Source organism: Anolis sagrei, chromosome 2, assembly GCF_037176765.1.
Source record: "Anolis sagrei isolate rAnoSag1 chromosome 2, rAnoSag1.mat, whole genome shotgun sequence".
NCBI lineage: Eukaryota > Metazoa > Chordata > Lepidosauria > Squamata > Dactyloidae > Anolis > Anolis sagrei.
Genome location: NC_090022.1, coordinates 264,256,034 through 264,278,513, shown reverse-complemented (window position 1 = coordinate 264,278,513; position 22,480 = coordinate 264,256,034). Strand labels below are relative to the sequence as shown.

Here is a 22,480-nt window from a genome sequence, read left to right as displayed (position 1 = left end):
GAGTTACAGGAATGTAAATAAACACAACAAGCTTTATCATATCAGTACAACCTGTTGAAGCGTACACATTTCCTGCAACTGATGTACATAGCATTTTAATGGTTTGTGTACTATTTTAATGGTGTATTTCATATTGGATTTAATGTATGGTTTTTATGTATTTATTTGTTTGCCTTGTATGTGAAAGGCCTCTGGTCTAAGCATTAAATGAACTACTACTATATTTCCCATACCATCACTGAATTGAAAAATAATTTATGCTCATTAGTAACACAATATTTCTGCAAGACAAATATGATTCTTACCATAGTGAGGAATAATGGCCCAGGCCATGGCAGAGGCATAGATGCCTCCAATCATCCAAAACATACAAAGCCAACTTAAATGCTCTCCACGTTTCTCCCGAGCCAGGACTTCAGCAAAATACGAGAATACGATTGGAACAGCTCCTCCAATCCTAAATCAAGACAAAGGATGCATTACAAAAAAAAGCAGAAGCCAAGAATAAGATCTGTACCTCTTAAAAGCATTGTTCTTTATCTGGAAACATACACCAATTTATCTGAAAGTTTTTTTTATGGCAGATCCACACTGAAGTTTCTGGTATAGATATACACCTATGATGTTAGGAAATGAATTACTTAAGACATCTAGGAAGCCCTTTGATAAATATTTATGAAGAGAGCAACTACATTGCAATTAGTAATGTTGCTGAATACTAGCCAATGCCAGTTTGGGTAGCAGCCATTGCCCCAATGCAAAATAAATGTTATGATTCCTGGAAATCTATCGCTAATCTCAATTTTAACCTAAGTTGGACCAGAAGTTAATGGGCTGGCTTCACTTACTATGTCTCCAATTTTTATTTTTGTTGATCTTCAGTAGTAAGGAAGCAGGTGGTTGTTTCTCATGCTCCTGCCACAAGGCTTAAGTGCATGCCAGGTGAAATGAGATCGAGGATTTATAATTTTTTAATACTACTGACTCAAGTCAAAACACTCTCGTCATTTGGCACAGGGTGAGAGTATTATGCCAGACTACAAGAAAAAGGCTCCTCCATTTTCCTGCAGGGCCAAAAGTACAAGTACAAATGCTCCAAAATCCCAAATTCTCCCCATAGGTGGTTGAAATAGTGGCATATTTGCTTTCACTTGGTTCAATTTACCCAACTTTGTTTCATGCACAAAATTATGCAAAATATTGTGTATACAAATATTTGTATTTGGACTTGAGTTCCACATCCAAAATATCTCAATGCATATATGCAAGCATTCCAAAATTGGGAGTGGGGGAACGGGAATGGACAAAATACAGAATATTTCTGGCCCCAAGCATTTCAGATAAGGAATACTCAACCTTCACTACAAGCTGATTGTCTACATATGAGAACAGAGAAGCAGCTCCCACTCTACATAAGCTACTCATCACTCATGAAATTAAGCCTTTGATTACCATAAGCTTCTAAATTTTCATGTCTGCACTGACCATAATGCTTAAAAAGACACATGGGACGACAAATTCAGGAATTGAAATATTTTAAATAGTGTATTCAGTGAATTCTGATTCTAAGTATTTTTAGTATTGTTCATGAATATTTCACTGAGGACTCATCTGAATGGGCCACATATAGCAATGCTGATCAGGAATGGGACACTTTTTATCGTGTCTGAAACTGCGCAATAGAAACTGCAAGTCACAAGTCGCTTCTGGTGTGAGAGAATTGACTGTCTGCAGAGACGTTGCCCAGGGGACACCCAGATGTGTTGCCATCCTGTGGGAGGCTTCTCTCATATCCTCGCACGGGAAGCTGGAGCTGACAGATGGGAGCTCACCCCATCTTGTGGATTCGAACTGCCGACCTTCAGGTCATTCAGCCAACACAAGGGTTTAACCCATTGCGCCACTGTAGCTCCTAACACTGCGACACTGAGAACCTGGAATGGATTTCTGCTTCAGAAATGTTGACTTCCTACTGAAAATTGTCTACCTGCCCTTGCAATCAACAAAAGTAATTTTCAGTGGGATAGTGGCACAAAAAAAGGATTAATCTTGTCTCCAATAGCTCAACAATTACTTTAAAAAGACAAGAACGGTCAATAAAAACTAGGGTTAATACTAGAGTTAGATTCTTTTAGTTATTGTGATGCATTTGTAACACAATATGCCTCTGTCCTGCTGAAACTAATTTTGGATATCTGTGTTAATACAAAAGGGACAAATTTTGTACTATAACTGAGATGCACAGTCCTGGCACATGTGTAGCCTCAAATAATATGATGAATATGATTTTTTTTTACATAACACAAACTTACACAAAAACAAGGTTTATAATCATGAAACAACATCTATTACATCAACTGTGAAGTGTAGTTTTGTTTCTATTTAAAAGGAATGCACACAAACAACAGTGTAAATGAAACACACTAATCTTCATCATAAACCTTCCCATTCTCTTCAAATCCAAACTGACCCTAGAAAAATGACCAGTCCCCGAAAAGGAAATTATAAGAGGCAATATTCAAAATTAACATTAAGAAAATTGCTTGCCAAACTACACAAATTACACAAATTTGTTTACTGAGAACCGCACATAATATGTGTATGATTTTTTCTGTGAAAACTTTAATAGATTTTAATTGGATGTGGAAAATAATAAACCTGTTATGAAAACAAACTTAAGGCAACAAATTAAAACAAAACAAAAATAAAGGAACACATTTATCCATTTCTACTCTCCATTTCAAATGCCATGGGGGGAAAAACTTTCTGCCCTTTCCTCTTTTTACTTCACTTATTATAGTAATGTCAATGCATTTGTTTTTCCTGAGATTTCTATAGCCAGCACTGATGATATGGACACAAAATCATGTACAGATTAAAATCCTATTAAGAAGGCTGCTCTCCTACACTGTTTCATATCTCAGTCAGTCCTCTGTTTAACACAAAAGCTTTCAATATAACGATAATTAAACTGCTCATCTTCTTTATTAAGATTGTGCCTTCTTATCTTATGACCGATACGGACCTGCTGATCAATAAAAACCAGGAATACTGGAGTGTTCTTTCACACAAATGAGTATTTTTTGCCAGCTAAAAATTATGCTCCAAGCACAACTGCCAATTACATTTGTATATGATGGAGGAAGCTGCCCTTCTCAACTCATTGGTTGCTTCCACTGGAACAACTGAATCAGAACTGCTGTAATTGTCCTTGAGAAATTACTTCCCTACATTATAGTATATTCAGATATAATGTTATTAGCCTTTCTTGTAAATCCTCATGCAGCTGAACAAATCATAGACGTCATCCTGGAGCAAAGAAAACAACAACTGGCGCATAGAGATCCTCTGAAGATGCCAGCCACAGAATGCAGATGAAAAAGTCAGGAGAAAATGCTGCTAGAACATGGCCATACACCCAGAAACTACACAACACTCCAGTGATTTCAGCTGTGAAAGCCTTTGACAATTTCTGAGAGAGGTTTTTGGTATCCACAGGGGTTTCTGGAACCCAACCACAACAAATACCAAGGACCCACTGTATATGAAGAACATTTTCTGGGATACAGTGTTATATCTGCAGGTGAAAAATACCTGGCAGACCACAACTCTTTAAATATCCAGTTGGGTCAAAGGAAAGCCATTTTTGTTCCTTCTGCACCCTTATCTTAGATAGAGTCCATCTTCTTACCAGAAAAAAGTAGGAAAAAACACATCCAGTAATGAATAAGGAAATAGACCAAATAGAGAACCTCTGCCAAGCTGCATCAAAGACAAGGCAGGAGCAGTCATTAACAAGATGGGAAAACACAGAATTAGATATTAAAGACAAAATAAAGTGAGAGGATCTTACCCAAATCCAGAAAGTAATCGACAGAAGAGAAAGAAGCCATAGCCCTGGACAAATGATGAAAGGAAGGCAAAGAATCCATTGACAGACATACATATCAGAAGAGACTGTCTTCTTCCCACCTTGTCTGCCAAGCCTCCCCAGAAGAACGCCCCCACCATCATCCCAAGGTATACTATGCTACCTGGAACACACAAAAGAAAATTATGTTATATAATGAAAATCCATATAACTCTTTATATCACTGCAATTGTTTCTTCTCCACCCTTATATAACATGCTTTACTTCTGAAATAACTGTAGTGAACAGACGTTACCGGTGTATAATTTGCATACAACTACTCAGACATGTAATGTTTACCATATCAAAGGTTTAATATTCATTTTAAGATGCATTCCATTTGCAAGAAAGAAAGGGAAAGAGCAATTAAGTATGGACTTGAGATGTTTCAGAGGAAAACACTGCCTCAAGAGAATTTTACTTCCCTGAGTTATTGATCACTCTTAAAAGGATAGATAAGAAAATATTTCTGATTACCTCAGCACCATACCTCCAATTTTATAATCATTGCTTCATTAGTATTTGTTCCACAGAAAGAAGGGAATAAGACATTATTTAGCCTGTAATCCTAAACTGACTATCTCAGGGCGGTTCCAGATAGCCCAGTAAGTTGGGAGAAATTGCATTTTAAAAAATGCCATTCTGCCCGGGTTCTAGTCCGCACATGCCACAGAAAGTGTGAGCTTGCTGGGGCGGATGTCCAGATGCCCTCTCGGAAACTTCTGGGAGGTCAGGGAGACAGCCCCCACACCATCCCAAGACCACTTAAAAAGGGGGAGGGGAAGAAGTAAAATAACTTACCTAGCCGTCATGAAACTGCTGCCAGCCCTCTGCTGGTGTGAAGGAATGACTTGAGAGGAGAGCGGGGACAGAAGCGATTTTCCTCCTTCTCCTGGCAAATTATTCCTACACACCAGCAGAGGGCCAGCAGCAGTTTCATGGTGGCTGGGTAAGTTATTTGACTTTCCTCCCCGTTTTTAATGGGATTTGGGAAGAGGGTTAGAACCCTCTTGCATTTTCCAGGCTGATTTAACCCAGAAAATGTGAAAGGGCTGTACGGACAGTTCAGATCCTGCCCAGAGTCTGAAGGCAGTCCAGACTCTGCCCACAGCGGGTCTGTGGGTCTTCCAAGAAGTGGGTCTTCCAAGAAAACCTGCGTCTTTCTTGCTAACAAATTACCTCGGCACAAAGCAGGGCTTGTACTGAGGCTTTACATGGGGCATCTGGATGCCCCATGGAAAAACGTGGGACGTTTTGTGCCCTGTCTGGATGGGCCCTCAGAGTTAGCTTCATACACTAATTTCTAAGAAGATAGGACTACATTGCTTACTGAATAAGTACCTCTCCTTTAGTCAGAAGAAGCCCTTTAGCAAGCTGAGATAGGAATTTATTTCTTTTACATTCATTCCTTTCTTTAAAATGAAAAGTAAAATAAAAAACAAAATGACAAGAGGAAACCAGTAATTAAAGGTACCAATCAAGGACAGAGACAAATTAACTGGAGATTAATGTATCTGCCAGAACCATGCAGAGCAGTGATATCAACTTTCAACATAAACTGCCACGTGCAGAGATGGTACTGGCCCTCTCAGCCCAGTCATAGCAAATTTCTACATGGAACACTTTGAAAAACAAGCCCTGGAAACAGCAACAAAAAAGCCCAATATATGGTTCAGATATGTGAACGACACTTTCACCATTTGTAGCCATGCTTATTTTAAAGAGTTCTTCTCATTTTAAAGAGAAGAACTAAACAGGTTCCTGGACCATCTTAACAGCATCCACCCAAACATCCAATTCACCATGGAAAAAGAAAATGAAGGAAGACTGCCTTTTCTAGATGTCCTAGTCATACGCAAACCAGATTAACAACTGGGTCACACAGTTTACAGAAAACCCACACACACAGATAGATATCTCTACATAAAAACTCCAACCATCACCCAAGTCAAAAAAGAAGCACCATTAAAGCCTTGCAGACCGTGCAAAAAGAATCTGCGAACCCCACCTCCTCCAAGAGGAACTGAACCACCTCAACTGGGCTCTACAGGCCAATGGATGCTCCACCTCAGACATCAAAAGAGCCGCAAGACCGAGAACAAGCCACGAGAGTCAAGACAAAAATCCACCCAGAGGAAAAGTGTTCTTGTCGTACATCAAGGGAACCACTGACCGCATAGGGAAGCTAATGAGGAAACACAACATACAAACTATCTGCAGACCCACCAAGAAAGTCCAACATATGCTACGTTCAGCAAAGGACGAGAGGGATCCTCTCACCTCTGCAGGAGTCTACCGTATACCATGCAGCTGTGGACAAGTTAACATAGGGACCACCAAATGCAGTGCCCAAACACGAATCAAGGAACATGAAAGGCACTGCAGACTACTTGAACCAGAGAAGTTAGCCATAGCAGAGCACCTGATGAACCAACCTGGACACAGCATATTATTTGAGAACACAGAAATCCTGGACCACTCTAACAACCAACATGTCAGACTACAAAGGGGAAGCCATTGAAATCCATAAGCATGTGGACAATTTCAACAGAAAGGAGGAAACCATGAAGATGAACAAAATCTGGCTACCATTATGAAAAAACTCTAAAATTACAACAGCAAAACAACAGAAAGGATCACCTCTCAACAAAAGAATCACCCAGGCACTAAGAAGCCACACCAAAAAACTGCCAGGCCATCAAATGCTAATCAAGGTGATCAGTTGAAACATTCACACCTAGCTCCAACAGACAAGAGTTCTTTCTCCCACCCTGGACATGTCACAGATATATAAACCCAATTTTCCTTGTTCCAACAGACCTCATTACCTCTGAGGATGCCTGCCATAGATGCAGGTGAAACGTCAGGAGAGAATGCCACTAGAACATGGCCATATAGCCCGACAAAAAACCTACATCGACCCTATATGAAATGGGTTGAAGAAGGGAAAACTAATGATCAGATAAAGGAAAAATGGACAGAATTCTGGACTGGCTGCACTTAAAAATGCTTTGTTGTAAAGCTGGAGGGAGGGGGAGGGGGAAAGGGGGCAAAAATGTAATGGTTTATGGATGTATATAAAGTAAGTTTATTTCGATGGATTAGATTGATACCATTACAATAAAAACATTTAAAAAAACAACTCTAATGATTCTTTATAATTTACCATCTGTGTTTTCTAGCCACTCCATCCCCCTCCTTTTATCCCACTTTCTTCCAGATTTTGGGGCCTGTGTAGATGGGATCTGGAGCCCTATCTACACTGCCAAATAATCCAGATTATCAAATCAAATAATCCAGATTATCTACATTGAACTGGATTATCTGAGTCTACATTGCCATATAATCCAGTTCAAATAATCAGGATTTTATATGGCAGTGTAGATGGTGGCTGACAATAGGCATAGCTACTACCAAAAAGCTCTAAAATGCTACAAATGAGGCACTGCACAGGAGCAGGTGAAGCACAGAGAGTAGGGCCCCTTCTACAGTGTCCCTATATGCCAGGATCTGATCCCAGATTATGTACTTTGAACTGGATTTTATGAGTCTCCACTGCCATATAATTTGGGATAAGCGGATAATCTGGGATCAGATCTGAGGATATAAGGACAGTGTAGAAGGGCCTAGGAAGAACTTTCAACTGAGCTGAGCATTAAAAGAGACATGTACAAGATAAAGGGGTACATAATAAAAGAGTGATTCGAACAAATAGCCAGAATGTGTAAGACGAATGTCAGAAAAAATATAAAGTATAGAGGGATATTGCACCCATTTCCATAGCCAGAAAGTACATCAAGAGGAGTGAATTATGCAGGTAAATCAATAGTTTCATGTATGTAATCTCATGTGCAGGAAACTTGCTTAACTTTTTGTAACTACTGCTACAGAACGATTGCTCTTTATCAATGAGATTATTTTCAAAATCATGCATATGGTTTGAAGATATGACCTTTCAAAAACATTTTTAGAAAGCAGGATTATTTAAACTCCTTTAACAATAATAGGAATGAACAGATCAAGTGATGATCTGCTTTCTGCATGCTGGGAAATTTGATGAGTCACTGCAAACAACTATCACCCGGAGTGCTCACTAAGGAGGTATCTTGCTTGCTTACACCTGTCGTTTGTGATAACTGTGCATATTGCAAAATACAGCAAAGTGATGAGGTTGCAGCACTATCACTTGTGTTTCAGTTATATTTTGGATTTAAATCAATATGCCTTGAAACAGAGGTCCCTAAAAGTCCAGTTCTATAATAAAACACCCTCTCTTCCCTCATGTTTCTTATGACCCTCCAGGTGTTGCTGAATTGTAATACCCATCAGTCTCAGGGTGCTTCCAGACAGCACTAAATCACAGGTTTTAATCAGGGGCAAAAAATCCTGGAAATTCAGAAGAGGTCCATAAACTCTTGGTCCAGACTTGATCCTTTGTTGCGAGATTTAGAGCCTCCCAAATGGCTGCTGTGGGACTTCCACATGAAATTTTGGCATTATTAATTTTTTTAATCCTCAAGATGTGGATATTTGGATATGCAGAGAACCACTGCAGCGAATCACTGCAAAAGTTCTGTTTGTCCTGGCCAGATAAACTGTGCCCTCCACACGTTTCATGAAGTTTTTGGCACACAAAAACAAAAAAAATATATCTTCTACTCAAGTGTCACTTTCCTTTTAGGAACTGAGCAGTCAGGAACAAACATCTAAAACCCGGAAACAAATCCAGATAAAAAATCCTGTGATTTCTGATTGCAGAGACATACAGACATGCGAAGATCTGCACATTCAGCTCAAAACTGTGATATTCCCGCACCTGGAAATTTCATGTTTTTTGCCTTTTGTAGCAATTGCTTCTGTGTTACAAGGAACAGCATCTGGCCATCCTCCTGTTTGCTGCAGAAGCTCCTGGGATAATTTTACTGTCTGGACGGGCCCTCAGACAGCATAGCCAACAATGAGGGATTATGTAATTTGAAGTTCAACAATATATGGAGGAGGATCACTCTTAAAGCAAAAAAATTGGATTGGCGCCATACTCTCAAAGTGACTATAATACTACCATTATACCTCTGATTGATAGCTGCCATCCTTATCCATGACCTGCTCACCCCACCAGCTCACTAAATATATTGAACAATAATTAATCCATTTTCCCCAAGGAAATGGGAAATTATAGTTTTCATTCAATGTTTGATGTTTTATCTTATATTTGTTTTAACAGGCTGTGTTTTTATTTAATTATAGTTGTTAAGTTATAATTCATATGTCGAATTATTAAATTTTGTTAGTATGGATGTATTGTGTTGCATTCGAGCATTGAATGTTTGCCTTTTATGTTTGGAATCCACCCTTAGTCCCTTCGGGGAGATAGAGAGGAATATAAATAAAGTGTTTATTATTATTTGAAACACAACAAGATGAATCCACAGCAAACAAGGTCACTCTGCTGGCTGTTGAAATGGATCACACATGTCTAGGACTGTGTGATGTATCGGCAAATAATGCGTGCAGGTCCCAGTAAGGTAGCCTTTTGTAGCTGGCAGATGGTAATTTTGTCAGCACCTATTGTGTTTAAGTGCAGGCCAAGGTCTTTAGGCACTGCACCCAGTGTGCCGATCCCCACTGGGACCACCTTGACTGGCTTGTGCCAGAGTCGTTGCAGTTCAATCTTTAAATCCTCATATTGTGTCTGCTTTTCCAATTGTTTCTCTTCAATCATTATTATTATCACACACACACACACACACACACACACACACCCATGTGAACTCAGGGTGCATCTAAGTGTAGTTTGACATCACCTTAATTGTCATGACTCAATGCTATGGAATCATAGGAGTTATAATTCAATAAGACACCAGTACTTTTTGGCAGAGAAGGCTAAAGACCTTGTAGAACTACAATTCCCATGATTCCACAGTTGTAAATGCACCTCCAGAACTGAACAGAGCTACAGACCAAATATTTCACAGATTAAAAAGTAAGTCAACAATGTTTTGTGACTATTTTATAAACTGGCTCCTTAACCGCTCAAAGTAACAGGGTAATTAGTCTGATAATAATATTCCTATTATCACAACCACGGAGTAGCAAAAGCAATACCTCTCTCTATTCTTTCAGTCCTGTCAGTTGTTTAAAAAACACCCAACATTTATAAAAGATAAAATATTGTGATACTGCAACTACAGAACAGGGTTATCAGAATCCCAGCTAATCCCAGGTAATGATTTGAAGCCACCGGCGGATTCCTTTACTACTAGCACTGAACATATTATTTTGAAGATATCTTCCCTTATCCAATAGTTCCCTCTGGCATTACAAATCCTAACTGACAAGCCTGAGATAAAGCATACTTTGTTAAAGCTTTATAATACCTCTAATGCCTGGTTTCACTTTTCTCAGAAACTGAGGTGCCTCTGATATTCTTCTCACATCAGACTTTTGATGCAAAATGCCACAAAGGCATTCACATATAGCTCAAAATTGCCCCTGCCATGGTAGTAAATTGGTGTGACTCTCCAATTTGAAACGCACTTTTATGGCAATACTCCAGGCTCTGAATGATTATGAATGGTACATGTGACTCTACAGCACAAAGTGTTTCCCATACTATGTTCTGGGATTAATAAGAGCCTCACAAACAAAAATCCTAAAGCAGTTAATTGGCCGTAGGATTCTTCCATTGTCATGGTTCTTTTAAAAAGCCTTTATTTAGCAGAATATAAAATAATATTGATGATATTAATAATGCTGTAAAATTGCAGTAATTTTAGATGCTTTTTAAAAATTAGTTTTAAGTTAAACCACTTTGTCAGCATATTAGGCAAACCAATGGCTCACCTATCCTACCACAGATCTATGGAACGTCAGACAAGGGTTTTCCAGATTTTATGTAGTTTAGCTTACAACAGCATAGAAGGAACATATAGTTGCCCACATACTCTGGTCCAAATACTCCACAATACAGTTGGGTAAACAAGATGATATAAAAATGAGATAGTGACACTCATATATCTTTCGTTTTTTTAGAGGGGAAGGAAATGACTTTCTCTCCTTCTTTCCTTCTCTCCCTCCTTCATTGGCAGTGGATGAGACTCCCCACTCACCTCGCCCGCCATTGTGCCATCCATTCCTAGCTCCTGCTCTGGCCAGAAGAGGGAGGATGGTCAGTAGTGCCTCTTGCACTTGCTGTGTCCTCGCACAGTAGTGGAAGGGGCCATGGAATTCAGTTGCACACATGCACTGTGTAGTTTTCTACCTTTTTTGGATTATAAAGTTCTTTTCACTGTTTTGGCGAATTTTTTTTTTAGTGATGGTCACTCCTTGGGTTATTAGTTGTCTTGTGGCCAAATTTGGTGTCATCTCGTCCAGTGGTTTTTGAGTTATGTGTGTCCCAAAAATGAACATTACATTTTTATATTGAGAGATTCTTTATTTCATATTCTGCCAGACCATACAGCCATATACATTCCATCCTAAGCCTCCTCTAATAATAAAACCAGGGCTAGGTGGTGGGTTCATAATACTATATTTCATACAGTGACATCTCAACTTACAAGTGACCCAACTTGCGGGTTTTGAGTTATGAGCCATCGTTCGGTCTTTTAAAATTTTTTAAATGTGAGCCAGATTTGAGTTACACATTGAGCAGTGTCTGCCAACTGCAGTAGCAGTTCACCCCTTCTGCACACTACTTTCCAGTCAAGCAAACCACAGAGCCAGGTGCCGTCATACGTGGCAGTGGTGGGATCCCTCGGTCTGCATAGGAGGAAAGGGGAGAGTGGCCTCCTTGCCTCTCCTCACCTGTCCAAGTTCAGAAACTGCATGAAGGTGTACTTTGTACAGGGAGAGGGAGGGAGAAGGAGCCCTCTCTCCTACCTGCCTTTCTGCCCAGGTGTCGATACGGGGCTCCAAAGGGGAGGGGTTTCAACTTGGCTCCCTCAATTTATGGTGAGGTTCAGTGCTTGGCTGAGCGAGTCTGGGGTGCCATTGCTACACAGGCTTCCCTTGCTGAGGCTTAAAGCGAAAGGAGTCGAGGGGTGGTGGTCTCCTCCTCTCTCCTTGCCTGCTTCGGTCTCTCCAGCATGGCCAAGCCCCATCAGATGCTGACATACGTCAGGCATAGCAGGAGAGTGTGGCCCAAGGGCAAGCTGACACTTAGGTGGAGCACCCACAGCTCACGGCCTTTGGTGGAGCAGCCGATGTAGAAATTATAAAACATAAGGATATAAAACATCAGCTTTAAAACTCACTCAAAAATACACAAACAAAAAACCCGATAACCAGAAGTACCAAGATGGGAATGATCAGGCTATAAAAAAGGACCAGGTATGGGATGGTGCAAAACAGCGTAGTATAGGGCCAGGGGATCGAAAGAAGTCCAGAGAACAGAGTTCAATCTGGTGGGCTAGGGTCTGGGAATTTATAAGTAGAGACTAGTAATTTCCAAATGCTTGTTGGAATATCCAGTTTTTCAGATCCCTATGAAAGAAGAGGTGCGCCAAGCCTTGTGGGGCATCCTCCTCTGCCGCCTGTCAAGGAAAGCTCTGTTTCGAAATATATCTTGGTTCTGATCTTTCTCAGTGAATCCACAAATGCTACTTGTGAAATTTGTAAGCAATTAGTAAAAAGGATTAATTTTGTAGTAGGCCAAACTGTTACAACAAATAGCTTTTTGCTTCCTATAGATCTTCATTAGTCCCAAATCCAATTGTTAAAATCACCTTGAACCAATGGAATTTACTTAAGTGCCAACTTACCAAATTTCCATTGATTCAAAGGGCCTAAACTAGTTGTGATTAATGATTGGATTTAGCTCTCAATAAACATTTTTCATTTGCTAAAGATTATTTTGCTAAATGGCACTCATATTCTCTATATTGCACTTCTAGTGTCAAAATGCTGGAATGTAAGCAGCTGATAAGATCAAACAACAAACACTTGGATAGATGAGGTCTTGAATTATCTACTTAGGAAGATTAACTAAACACAAAGTGTTTGGAGAATTCCACATTGTGCTTCGACATTGTTTCAGCAAGTATGACAATGATTTAAAATGTGATGTATCTTCAGTCAAAGAAACTCATACTGGAAAAATACACACATATAAAATGGAGACAGCAGACAAATTAAGTGTCCAGGAACAAAGCTGTCAGGCCTTTTCTTTTGGAAATACTCTGAACATATTAGCAGTTCTATCAAACATGACAAACTGCTTAATAGAATTACAATTAAAAAGATAGAACTAAGGGCTGAAAGTATCCCATTAAATAGAACAGCCAGAAAATACTCCCCTATGGAGATTAGAGTGCCTGTGCAGGTACAGCTGTACCAGGAGCTCCAATTTTGTTTGCTTTGCATTTAATGTTTGCTATAGTCCTAAGTTTCAGGGACTCTGCAGATAGGTGGCTTCTTTTGGCTGCAATCATAGGGCAAGCCACCTGTCAATTATAGTTAGGTTCCCTCGTCCCGCCCCCGTTTTGGGTTTTGGAGGGAATAGGAGCCAGTTTGGGTTCACTCCACACAGAGAAGCTTTCCATGCAGGACATAATACCAAGAGCTCTTGTAGAAAGCTTCATCTTCTACGGCTTGGCCGGGGAGATACAGCTCCACAGCTTGGCCGGAAGATTTACAGCCTTACAGCTCCTTTGCTGAGGGACTTCAGTCAGCCATCCCTGAAACCTGAACTCCTTTTTCCCTGGAAGTCTACAAAGCTCTGCTTGGTAAGGGTCGCTCGCAGATGCCAGACGCAGTTGGTACTGGGTGCAGGGGCTCCACGTCAACAGAGGCAAAGACAGACTGCCCAGATTAGAAGTTAAGCAATCTAAAGACTCTGTTTTAAGGAAATCCAAAGGCCTTTAATCTGAGGCAGCCCTGGCGTCCTGTTGGGCATATGGAATTTATTTCCTGTCTACAGTCTTATGCACAGGCCCAGCATGCGACAGCACAGTGCCCCCCTTTAGAATATGAACTGAATGGCTTTTTATGTACAGATTTGAAATCCACTTATATTTCTAAAAGGAATCTCAATGCAGTTTGGTAACTAGACTTGTGCACTGATCCATTTTAGCTGTTTTATTTCGGCCAAAACGGCTTCTTCAGCTCTACCAGGTAGCCATAACAGCAAGGGCCCAGCTGTCACATTTTCCCATCCATAACAGGACCACATGACAGCCGATCATGGCTCCTCCTCCCCTATTCGGCATCACAGTTGTGTATTTTTTGGCTTGGCTTCTGGTTTGGTCTGTCTCTTAAATCGTTTGGTTTTCCTTTATTTTCTTTGTTCTTTTTATTTAGTGAGACTGACTGGGAGTTGGGAACATGCGGGGCAGTTAGGTGGGGCGCGCACGTGCATTTGGGGGTGTGTTAGAGTCACCCTTTTACCTTTTTTTTCTCCTCCCCTCCTCTCCTTCAGCAAATACTTCTAAAAGATTAGTAGTAGAAGTAGTAGTAATCCCAAAAAACAAAAAGAAGATCCTCATTTTCAGAAAACCACTATTATTTAGTTACCTCTCCTCTAGAGTAAAAATAGAAACCTGAAGCAGAAAAGCATGAGGAGGGAAAAGGCAGGCAGGGCCTGCAGTGCAAATCAAGAGAAAATAGAGTTTTTTAAAGGAAGGCCAGGGTAGGATAGCTGCCTGTCTCCTCTAGAGTAGAAAGTAGAAACAGCTTTAAGGAAGAATTAAACCTGAAGCAGAAAGGCGTGAATGGGAGAAAGGGCAGTGCAAATCAAGAGAAAAGAGAAGGCTTTCAAAAGGAAGCCCAGGGCAGGATAGCTCCAGCTCATCGCTCTTCCTTCCCAGTGCGAAGCCTCCTTTAAAATACCTTAATGGAAAGTTGCGTGCAGGGAGAGAGAGTGCACACTGCCGCCTGTCTCCTCTAGAGTAGAAACAGCTATAATGAAGCTGTAAACCCAGGTCTCCTTTACAGACCAAAGGAAAAGGATTGCAGAAACTTAACTCTAATGTTTTTAATCCAGGCCTTAATGAAGCATATAAGGACATATGATGGCATTGCCTAAAATGATGGGAAGGGGAGACCGGGGAGCCCCGTCATTACTGCCAATGGGCCGGATCTAGCTGTATTTTTTGGCTGCAGTCCAAAAACTCCATCCAACTGTGCACCTGTTTTCAGGAGATGTACAAAAATGGATATGGGGGTCTGCCAGTATCCAGCCAGCAGAAACGGATCTATATTCAGCTGAAATGCACAAGCCTAAAGGTAACCACATTTGTATAGAAGTTCCTATGAATAGGAAATGAAACATATTAGGGTTCTTAGTTACAGAAATACTATAACCTCATTCCAATAAACCTGGTTGCAAGGCTTTCTTCAGAGGGCTTCAAGATGTTTGAGGATATTGAAAGACAAGACTTATGAGTCACTCACACCTCCAGTTTTAGAGCAATGCACATTCAGGTAAATGTCTAAACTGATCTACAAAAGAATGTAAACCTAGGGGCTCCCACAAAGTGGGAATAGAAACTTGTTGTAGCTTCCTAGACAACTGGGGCAAGCCAAAGGTCGTGCTAAAACAACTTTTGAAATATCAAAACGATTCTTATGTATCACTCTGAGTCAAACTAGATGTTAAGGAGAATGTGTAGTCCCTCTGTTTAATCTGTTTTGGACTAGATCAGCACTGCCATACAGTGCAGTTTGAACTGCATTATATAACCAGTGGCTGTATCTACGCTTCCATATAATGCAATGTGCGTATCTCATGAGACTGGTGTGTCCATGCCATGCACACAGGCTAATGCAATGTAAACCAGAGTAAGCCACTTAAGGTGGCTGGACCCCAGGTCAAAAAAACCTGGGGAAGGTTCTAATCCTGCAGCAGGATTCAGACTTTCCCCTCTGTTGGGGCAGTTGGCACAGCCATCCTGGAATCCAGTGCAAAATCCAGAATTGTCAATCTGGACTCCTTGGGCTCAGGTAGCCTGGACAGGTGGGATGGCAGTACCTACCTGGCTCCAGCACTCCCATTCCCCTGAAAAAAAGCAAGGAAAACTCTCTTGCCAGCACTGCCCATTCTTCCGTTCCTATTTCTTCATCATTAAGTGAACCTGGCAGATTTGGAGGAAGGGAGTGGGCTCACTCCTCCAAACTACTTTGCTCACTTAATGATGAAGAAAGAGAAAAGGAGGAGCAGGTAGTACTAGTAAGGAGAAATTTCCTTGCTTTTTTCTTGGGAATGGGGTGCAGGTGGAATCCTGCCCCATGCTCAGCCCTATCAAACCGGCTTCAGCATGGCTGTGATATTGGGCTGGTGCCAAGATGGTTCAACTATGTGTGGCCTCATTGTGGCACCGAGCCACATTATGTGCCTGTGTGGTATGCCCAGTATAGATGTATGTAATGGTCTACACTGCCCATATAATCCAGTTCAAGTAACAATATAATTATTCATTATATGGCAGTGTAAATACAGCCTTACCTGAGTCGCCTTCGGGCTGATATGGGCGGGATGGAAATAGCGTAAATAAATAAATAATTAATAAATAACTAAATATCAACATTTCCTCAGAGGGACCTTCATTATAGATACATGCACCAACAATCAGACTTCAGAATTAAGTTTTTGTGTATTGTCCAGTCACAAAGCGAGGATGCTTAATACCATGTATGGTATATAGATGAAAAAAGCCGGTTCCGGTCATGGCGGGCAGCAGCAACAACACGGAGCTGCGCCCTAAAGAAAAGTAATCCAGGGGAATCCCTGGTGCACTCACCCCCTACGACCACCAAAATAGGGGAGCGTGAAGGCCAGCACATTCTCAAGCCAGGAAGACCGGAGGTCTGGAGATTGGAGCACAAAGGAGGGCAGACCTGGAAGCGGAGGCGGAGGCGGGCGGGCGAGCGCTGTGAACGCCGCCGCCGCCATTATAACACCCGAGACGCGGAGCCGCGGAGCCGCGGAACTCAACAGCTTGGCTGGGAGCTCTGGCTGCCGGGGAGCGGCGAGTGTCGCTGCTCGGCCGTTGCTGCCGCCGGCTGCCTCCGGGCTGGGCTGCCGCTCTGCCGTTTTTGCCGCCACCGCCCTCCTTGCTGCTGCGGCCGCCATTTTGGAGTCCACTGTTGGGCCGCTCGCCGCCGCTGCGGAGGCCGCCAGAGGAGCAGGATAGCCTCTTTGGGCCCACCGCCGTTGCGGTGGAGCAGAGGAGAGGACAGCTTCCTTACAGAAGGAGCAGAGGAGAGGACAGCCTCCTTGGACCACCTTCCTTGTGCCCACCGCTGTTGCCGCCGCCGCTGCCGCCGCCGCGGCCGTCTGGCTCGTGCCACCACTGCGGCCACGGCTGGAGGTTCTCCGGGCTGTCTGCCGGCTCGCCGCCCGCCGCCCGCCGCCGTTGTCGCCACCGCCGCGATTGACCCCGTGGTGAGTTATCCAGCTGCCTGGTCGGTTGCGGCCGCTGCTGCTGCCGCCGAGACGCCGAGGCGCTGAATCGCGGCTGAACTGCCGGGCCGGGGCTGCCTGGTGTCCGGCTTGGCGGGCTGCTGTTGCGGCCTTGTTTGACCGAGTCGCCTCTTCGGCCTAGGCGTGGTCCGTGGCGGTTGCTGCTGCTGCTAGGCCTCTTGGGGCCTTGTTGGGCTTGGGGCGCTCGCCTCTCCTTCACCATTGCCCTCCTGCAGCCGGACCATCCCCCACCACCGCCCTTCTGCAACCGGACCATCGCAGAGCTGCTGAACTGAGCCACCTGCTGCAGCTTCCCAGACGCCTCGCCTCTCCGCGCGACTGTCGCCTTATTATCATCGCTGCAGCGACTGGGGTGACCTCGCCAGTGCGGCCGCCTTCCATCGCGGCTATTGCCAACTGCCTTGCCACCTGCTACAACTTTGTGGCCTATTATTGTGCAGACCTTTGTGCGAAGATTGTGTAGTTCTAATATTGTGTAGACCTGTGTAACCACCTAGACCTTTGTGCTAAGATTGTGTAGCCCTAATATTGTGTAGATCTATGTAAACACCTGGCGCTGGCCTAATATTGTGTGGTCCTGTGCTAATATTGTGTAGACCTAATATTGTGTAGACCTCGAGTTGGCCCTTGTAGGTTTTCGGGCCCGGCCTCCTCCGCATTAGAACCAACTAACTGGTCGGAAGGAGAGACCGAGGGCTCTACTGAGCAAGTGTGAATAACCACCTATGCTGCCCCACCCCCGAGATATCAACTCCGGAAGCTTATCCGCTGTTTTTCCAACCGTCCAAGTCCTTGGGGTCATAGCAATTTCAGTTAATACCACCATTATCGCAGACGGGTAGTTACATAATTATCAACCAATACTGTCCGGTAGTCCTGTTGTCATTACTATCATTGTAATAAGAACGATTTAGAACATCTAGGCGCCGGCTCCCTGCTGCTAGACTGCATTAGCACTTTCACCCCTTCCCGATCCCTCTGTGCCGCACTTTACCGTTAAGTAGAGCACTTTAGATCTAGCACTCATCACGTGTGTCGAACGTTGAATGTGTGTTGCTGCTAAGAACCTACGACCATTCTTGATTATTGACGGACTGCTCCCGGAATTTTTTGCACTTTAAGAACTTTAAGAACTGGCACTTTAAGACCTGGCGACATCTTGCACTTTAAGAGCTAATCATACTGATACCACCATCTGAATCGCCGCTACTCATGTGGCCCCCTGCCCCCCTTTGGATACTGCTTACGCTGCTCTGGTGTGGTGGTGGGGGTGGAAGAAGAGGTGGCCCGGAGCCTGGGATTGAGAGTGTGGTAGGGAGGGGGGAGGAGGGGGAGAGGGGATGCTGGCAAGAACTAATAAGGTTAACAACAAGCATAGGAGAAAATACTCTGATGGCTCAGAACTGCGGCATGGAGGGGGGGAGATGTTCCACTAGCCGAGGGGCCCCCATAGAGGTCGTGGTGGGAAGGAGGAGATGCGGGAGAAGGAGACCACGAATTCGGCCTAATTCGGACCGCTTTCCCCAAATTCACTATTCCAAATAGGTCTCCTAAGGGAATTTGGTGTAACCAGGTGAGCGGGCCCTCTGGCTTGAAGGTGGTGTTGTTGAACGCCAGGTCTGTCAACGGAAAAACAACTTGGATTCAGGACTTAATCCTGGAGGAGCGGGCAGATCTGGCGTGCATCACGGAGACCTGGCTGGATGAAGCGGGGGGCGTAAATCTCTCCCAGCTCTGTCCTCCAGGCTTCTCCGTGCAACACCAATCTAGAGCCGGAGGACGGGGAGGCGGGGTCGCAGTGATCTACAGAGATTCCATCCATCTAACCAGGAGCCCCATCCCGCAGACCACAAATTTCGAATGCGTCCACCTGAGGGTGGGTGACCGGGACAGAATAGGGATTCTGCTAGTGTACCGTCCACCTCGCTGCACTACAGTCTCCCTTCCTGAGCTAGCGGGGGTGGTCTCGAGCCTGGCGGTGGAGTCCCAACGGCTCCTTGTGCTGGGGGACTTCAACATCCATGCCGAGGCAACCCTCACAGGTGCGGCTCAGGACTTCATGTCTGCCATGGCAACCATGGGGCTGTCCCAACAAATAACTGGCCCCACCCACTGTGCTGGACATACATTGGACTTGGTTTTCTGTCAGGGATGGGAGCAGGGTGGCGGTGTGGAGGAGTTGTCCATCTCTCCGTTGCCATGGACCGACCACTTCCTGATTAGATTTAGGCTCACTGCGCCCCCTACCCTCCGCAAGGGTGGAGGACCCATTAAGATGGTCCGCCCCAGGAGGCTTATGGATCCGGACGGATTCCTGACGGCTCTTGGGGAGTTTCCCGCCACCGCGGTAGGTGACAATGTCGAGGCCTTGGTCGCTCTCTGGAATGGGGAGATGACCAGGGCTATTGACATGATCGCTCCGGAACGTCCCCTCTCAAGTAACCGAGCTAAACCAGCTCCTTGGTTCACTGAGGAGCTGGCAGCGATGAAGCGAAAGAAGAGGGTTCTAGAGAGCGTGTGGCGATCGGTCCCAAACGAGTCAAACCGAACACGGTTTGTGGCCTTCCTGAGGGCATATGCCGTGGCAATAAAGGCCGCAAAGAAAACTTTCTTTGCGGCCACTATTGCGTCTGCAAAAAACCGTCCGGCGGAGTTGTTCCGGGTTGTCAGAGGTCTTTTAACTCCTCCCTCGGGTGGGAGCCCTGACAACTCGGCAGCGCGCTGTGAAGCATTTGCTCGGTTCTTTGCAGACAAAGTCGCTTTGATCCGCTCTGAGCTGGACGCCACATTAGATGCAGTCTCTGTGGATGTGACACAAGCACCTGCTTGTCAGTTTTTGTTGGATTCTTTTCAGTTTGTGAAACCCGAGGATGTGGACAAGATACTTGGAGGAATGAGGCCCACCACGTCCATCCTAGACCCCTGCCCATCCTGGCTTCTTAAGGAGGCCAGAGGGGGATTGGCCGAGTGGGTAACGGTGGTGGTTAATGCCTCCCTTCGGGAGGGCAAGATTCCAGCGAGCCTAAAACAGGCTATTATAAAGCCGCTGTTGAAGAAACCATCACTTGACCCCACTAAATTGGACAACTTTCGGCCTGTTTCCAATCTTCCCTTTTTGGGCAAAGTCATGGAAAGCGTGGTGGCCGCACAACTCCAGGTATTCTTGGGAGACACGGATCATCTGGATCCGGCACAGTCTGGTTTCAGACCGGGACATGGTACCGAGACGGTCTTGGTCGCCTTAGTGGATGATCTGCGCCGGGAGCTAGACAGGGGGAGTGTGTCCCTGTTGGTGCTCCTGGACCTCTCAGCGGCCTTCGATACCGTCGACCACGGTATTCTTCTGGGGCGCCTTGCAGGGATGGGCCTTGGGGGCACTGCTCTGCAGTGGCTCCGGTCATTCCTGGAGGGTCGTACTCAGAAGGTGTTATTGGGGGACTCCTGTTCAACGCCACAGCCGTTGACCTGTGGCGTTCCTCAGGGCTCCATCTTGTCCCCCTTGTTGTTGTTTAACATCTACATGAAGCCGCTGGGTGAGATCATCCGGAGTTTCGGGGTGCGGTGTCACCTGTACGCAGATGACGTCCAACTCTGTCACTCCTTTCCACCTGCTACTAAGGAGGCTGTCGAAGTCCTGAACCGGTGCCTGGCCGCTGTAATGGTCTGGATGAGGGCGAACAAACTGAAATTAAATCCAGACAAGACAGAGGTACTCCTGGTCAGTCGCAAGGCCGAACAGGGTATAGGGTTACAGCCTGTGCTGGACGGGGTCGCACTCCCCTTGAAGGCGCAGGTTCGCAGCTTGGGTGTGACCCTGGACTCATCGCTGAGCCTGGAGCCCCAGGTTTCAGCGGTGACCAGGGGAGCATTTGCACAGCTCAGGCTCGTGCGCCAGCTGCGCCCGTATCTTGGGAAGTCTGACTTGGCCACGGTGGTACACGCTTTGGTCACATCCCGCCTTGACTACTGCAACGCTCTCTACGTGGGGCTGCCCTTGAAGACGGCCCGGAAGCTTCAGCTAGTCCAGCGCGCGGCAGCCATGTTGCTAACGGGAGCTGGACGCAGAGAGCACACAACGCCTCTGCTGTCCCAGCTCCACTGGCTGCCGATCTGCTACCGGGCCCAATTTAAGGTGCTGGTGCTTTCCTACAAAGCCCTAAACGGTTCCGGCCCAAAATACCTTGCAGACCGCATCTCGGCCTACGAGCCCACGAGGGCCTTGAGATCATCCGGGGAGGCCCTTCTCTCGGTCCCGCCTGCCTCACAGGCACGTCTGGCGGGGACGAGGGAGCGGGCCTTCTCGGTGGTGGCTCCCCGGCTGTGGAACACTCTCCCGATTGAGGTTAGACAGGCGCCCTCCTTGATGGCCTTCCGTAGGGGCCTAAAAACATGGCTCTTTGAGCAGGCCTTCAACTAAGTATAGTTAATTGACACTGGAATGAATTAGGACTGCGATTTCTGGCTATGACCCCAGGACTTGACGAAGCGGATTTTTAGTATAAGTGTATGTTGTGCTGTATCTGTCTGTTTTGTATGTATAGACCCGCTGTACACTGTCTTCTTTGTGTTGTTCACCGCCCCGAGTCGCCTTCGGGCTGAGAGGGGCGGTCAATAAATGCAATAAATAAATAAAATAAATAAATAAATAAATTTACTGTGACAAATATCTTTCACATCCTACAGAGAACACTTGCTGCTCTAGCAATATATATATATATATAAATATATATACACACACACACACACACACACATACATACATACACACACACACACACAGTGAAAACAAACTTTTACAGTCACCTTTCCCCTGCACCTACTTAATTCTGTGATAGATGGAAACTAGGCATACACTACTGAAGTAAAAGAATAGTACTGCTTAAAATAAGTCAGTATGATCATTTCAAAAAACAATTTTTTAAAGTCAGACAGGAGCATAGCTAGTTAATGTTTGTATACTGGTATATTTAATGCTCAGTATATACTTACTAATTGTACTTAGCAATTGAATGTCTTAATTGTTTTGTTTTAAATGCTATTATTATGTATTACTGCTGTTGGCATTGTTTGAATGTCTGTTGTGAAGCCACCCTGAGTCCCCCTCTGGGAGTGAGAAGGACAGGATACAAATATGTGAAATAATAAATAAA

At 44.4% G+C, this 22,480-nt stretch overlaps 1 protein-coding gene across 1 annotated transcript in view; it reads right to left on the bottom strand.

The window, feature by feature from the left end:
- The window catches only part of SV2C (synaptic vesicle glycoprotein 2C), a 121,390-nt gene that overhangs the window by 49,565 nt on the left and 49,345 nt on the right, over positions 1-22,480 (bottom strand). Inside the window, exons 3-4 of the mRNA XM_060761641.2 lie at positions 3,854-4,034; positions 306-457 (exon numbers count right to left, since the gene is read on the bottom strand). Of these exons, the coding sequence (XP_060617624.2) occupies positions 306-457; positions 3,854-4,034 (333 nt within the window). The remainder of the gene's footprint in view (positions 1-305; positions 458-3,853; positions 4,035-22,480) is intronic.